The sequence below is a fragment of the Montipora foliosa genome, chromosome 8 (assembly GCF_036669935.1).
Source record: "Montipora foliosa isolate CH-2021 chromosome 8, ASM3666993v2, whole genome shotgun sequence".
Classification (NCBI taxonomy): Eukaryota; Metazoa; Cnidaria; class Anthozoa; order Scleractinia; family Acroporidae; genus Montipora; species Montipora foliosa.
In genome coordinates, this window is record NC_090876.1 from 3,963,267 (window position 1) to 3,965,659 (window position 2,393).

General features: G+C 40.6%; 1 protein-coding gene across 1 annotated transcript in view; it reads right to left on the reverse strand.

Moving 5' to 3' along the window:
• Positions 1-1,384, reverse strand: part of LOC137967969 (tax1-binding protein 1 homolog B-like) — a 9,222-nt gene extending 7,838 nt beyond the window's left edge. The window contains exon 1 of the mRNA XM_068814580.1: positions 1-1,384. This exon is cut by the window's left edge and continues 1,160 nt beyond it. Within this exon, the coding sequence (XP_068670681.1) occupies positions 1-1,069 (1,069 nt within the window). The 5' untranslated portion in view covers positions 1,070-1,384.
• Between the last annotated feature and the right edge of the window lie 1,009 nt (positions 1,385-2,393).

Genomic DNA, 2,393 nt, shown 5'->3' on the forward strand with positions numbered 1-2,393 from the left:
CTTGTAACCTCGCATTTGCACTGTTTGCCTTCTCGAGCTTCTCTTGAAATTCCACAGATTCTGTCTTCACTTTGGTTTTGAACTCAATAAATCGAGCTTTCAGTAGGTTGTGCTCCTCTTCCTTGGCTTTGAGCTCATTTTGCACTTTCTCAATCATCTGGCGATCTGCAATCATGCTGTCTAAATACTGATTTCTCTCAATCACTAACTTTTCTTTGTTTTTCTCGAACTCTGTAGTCTGCGCTTTCTCCTGCTCCAAAATCATCATCAATTCCTTGATTTTCCCCTCAGAAATTTCCTTCATGGCATTCAGATCGCTCAATTTTTTTTCAAGATCTTCTATTTTACTTTGCTCGGATTCCATGATCAGACTTTTCTGAGCCAGAGTTTCCTCCAGCTTGGCGGATTTTTTCTTGGTTTCTTTTAGAGCGGTGGTCAACTCAACTTTTTGAGTGCCAAGTCGCATAATTTCCTCATTTGCATTCGCCAAATCAGCCTCTGCTGTCTCTTTCGATGATTTTAACGTTTCATTCTCTTCCAGGGCCCGGCCAAGGGACTCCTCTAATATCGCGGTTTTGTTTTTAACGATCATTATTGACGAACCTTCGTCGTCCTCAATTTCGCAACACTCCAGGTCGTCTTGTTCGATGGGTTTCGTTTTAATCTGAAAAGGAACGCTTGCCCCTCTGACATCTCCTGCATAAGTGACATAACAGAACTGGTAAAATTCGTCATCAGCCTTTGGTAAATACCTTTCGCGAAAAACAACCCTATTAGCAACTGGTCTTCCTTGTTCGCCATTTTGAATATCGGGCATAGGCGACCATTCGTATGTGTAATGCTCGCGAGATGACTGCCAACCAACTTTAAATAACCCAATCCAATCTCTGGAGCTTGGCTTGACCGAGCTCTTTATCTTGAAGCGACATTCTATATCTCTGTCTGGAGGATAGCATTCCGGAACGTTGTTAAAAATGACAGCGCAAAACTCGGACTCAGATGACGAAGTCGATGAGTTGGCGTTGTTTGTACCCTCAACGCTTTCAGTTTCTTGCGGACTTTCTGCCATACTTCGTTTCTTTAGTGTTACGGCTGTCTCAGTTTCCAGGGTTAACTGAGAGTTTAGAACAACGCGGAAGATGGAAAATCCAAAGTAGGGCGGACGTTACAATCCTCGCCTACGCAGGTCTTAATTTGAGATGACGTCTTCGGCAACAATCGGAGAATTTATGGACCGAAAGCATCGCGAAATTTCCCGACTGCACAAAAAAAATGTCTATATGGTGCTGCTTGGACGATGAACGATGGCAACTTATTCCGATCTAAAATAGAAAACAAAAAGGTTGAATGCATTTTTTCTGTCAACCTCACTTATGCCAAGCCAGAGTCACCGCTTCTTTTGGCTGTTTCGTAAGCTATGATTCGTGGGCAGTCATCAGTTTGTCACGTTTCATGCCCTTCATCTTGAAAGGGACAAAACCTTGTTTATAATTATTGTAAAATCGCTCTGCCATATCGCTGAATCACATTGCGTTGTAAAACTTTACAGATGATATTACTTAACTTTATTTTTAGTTGTGTCATTCGGGAATAAGGTTCTTTCAAGGTCATAAAGCTCCTGGTAACAACTAATGTTTTGGTATGAATTACTGTAGTCTGGACATATATTTTAAAATTCATTTATCCTTTATATTTCTTATTCGTATTTTTTGTTGTAATTGATGAAAGAGGGATAGCCTTAAAAGTTCTTCTTGTTATGATAAAATAATGACCCGAGTTACCACCGTAGTATCAACGAGATGCTTCCGTGAAGCATACACTGGGTTGCCTGTGGTACGTGTTAGTTTCGAACTGTGCAGAAACAAAAGAACAGAGTCGAGGTTCAGGGGAATAATTTGCATTTTCCTTTGTTCTGAACAATACAAAATGCTAATTATTCCCCTGAACCTCGACTCTGTTCTTTTGTTGCTGCACAATTCGAAACTAGCCTATTGTGTGGTATTGAAATACAGCATTCCAGTCTCCGAAGAATAACAAATAAAAGAGAAGCGAGAAACATTGGCTTCTGGGTTGACATGTTGATAATTTTCAAGTTCCCTCACAACTTCTTTTCACCACAAGTGTGCCCTCTGAGCATCTAACAGCTTTGTAATACTAAAATTCACTGAAGTTAAACCCTTTCGGGCGGGGTTAGTGTCAGGATGAGAGACCAAAACAATAAACCCCTCGTAAAACAGAAGCATCTGACCGAATACTATGAACCCTAACAAATGCGAACTCAGCAAGGTACAGATTCTGTTAGCGTGCTTTATGCAAAACAAATATTGATGCAAAAGTAAATAACTATTGATACACAGTTTTTAGAAAGAGCAGAACGAAGTTTCCGGGACGGT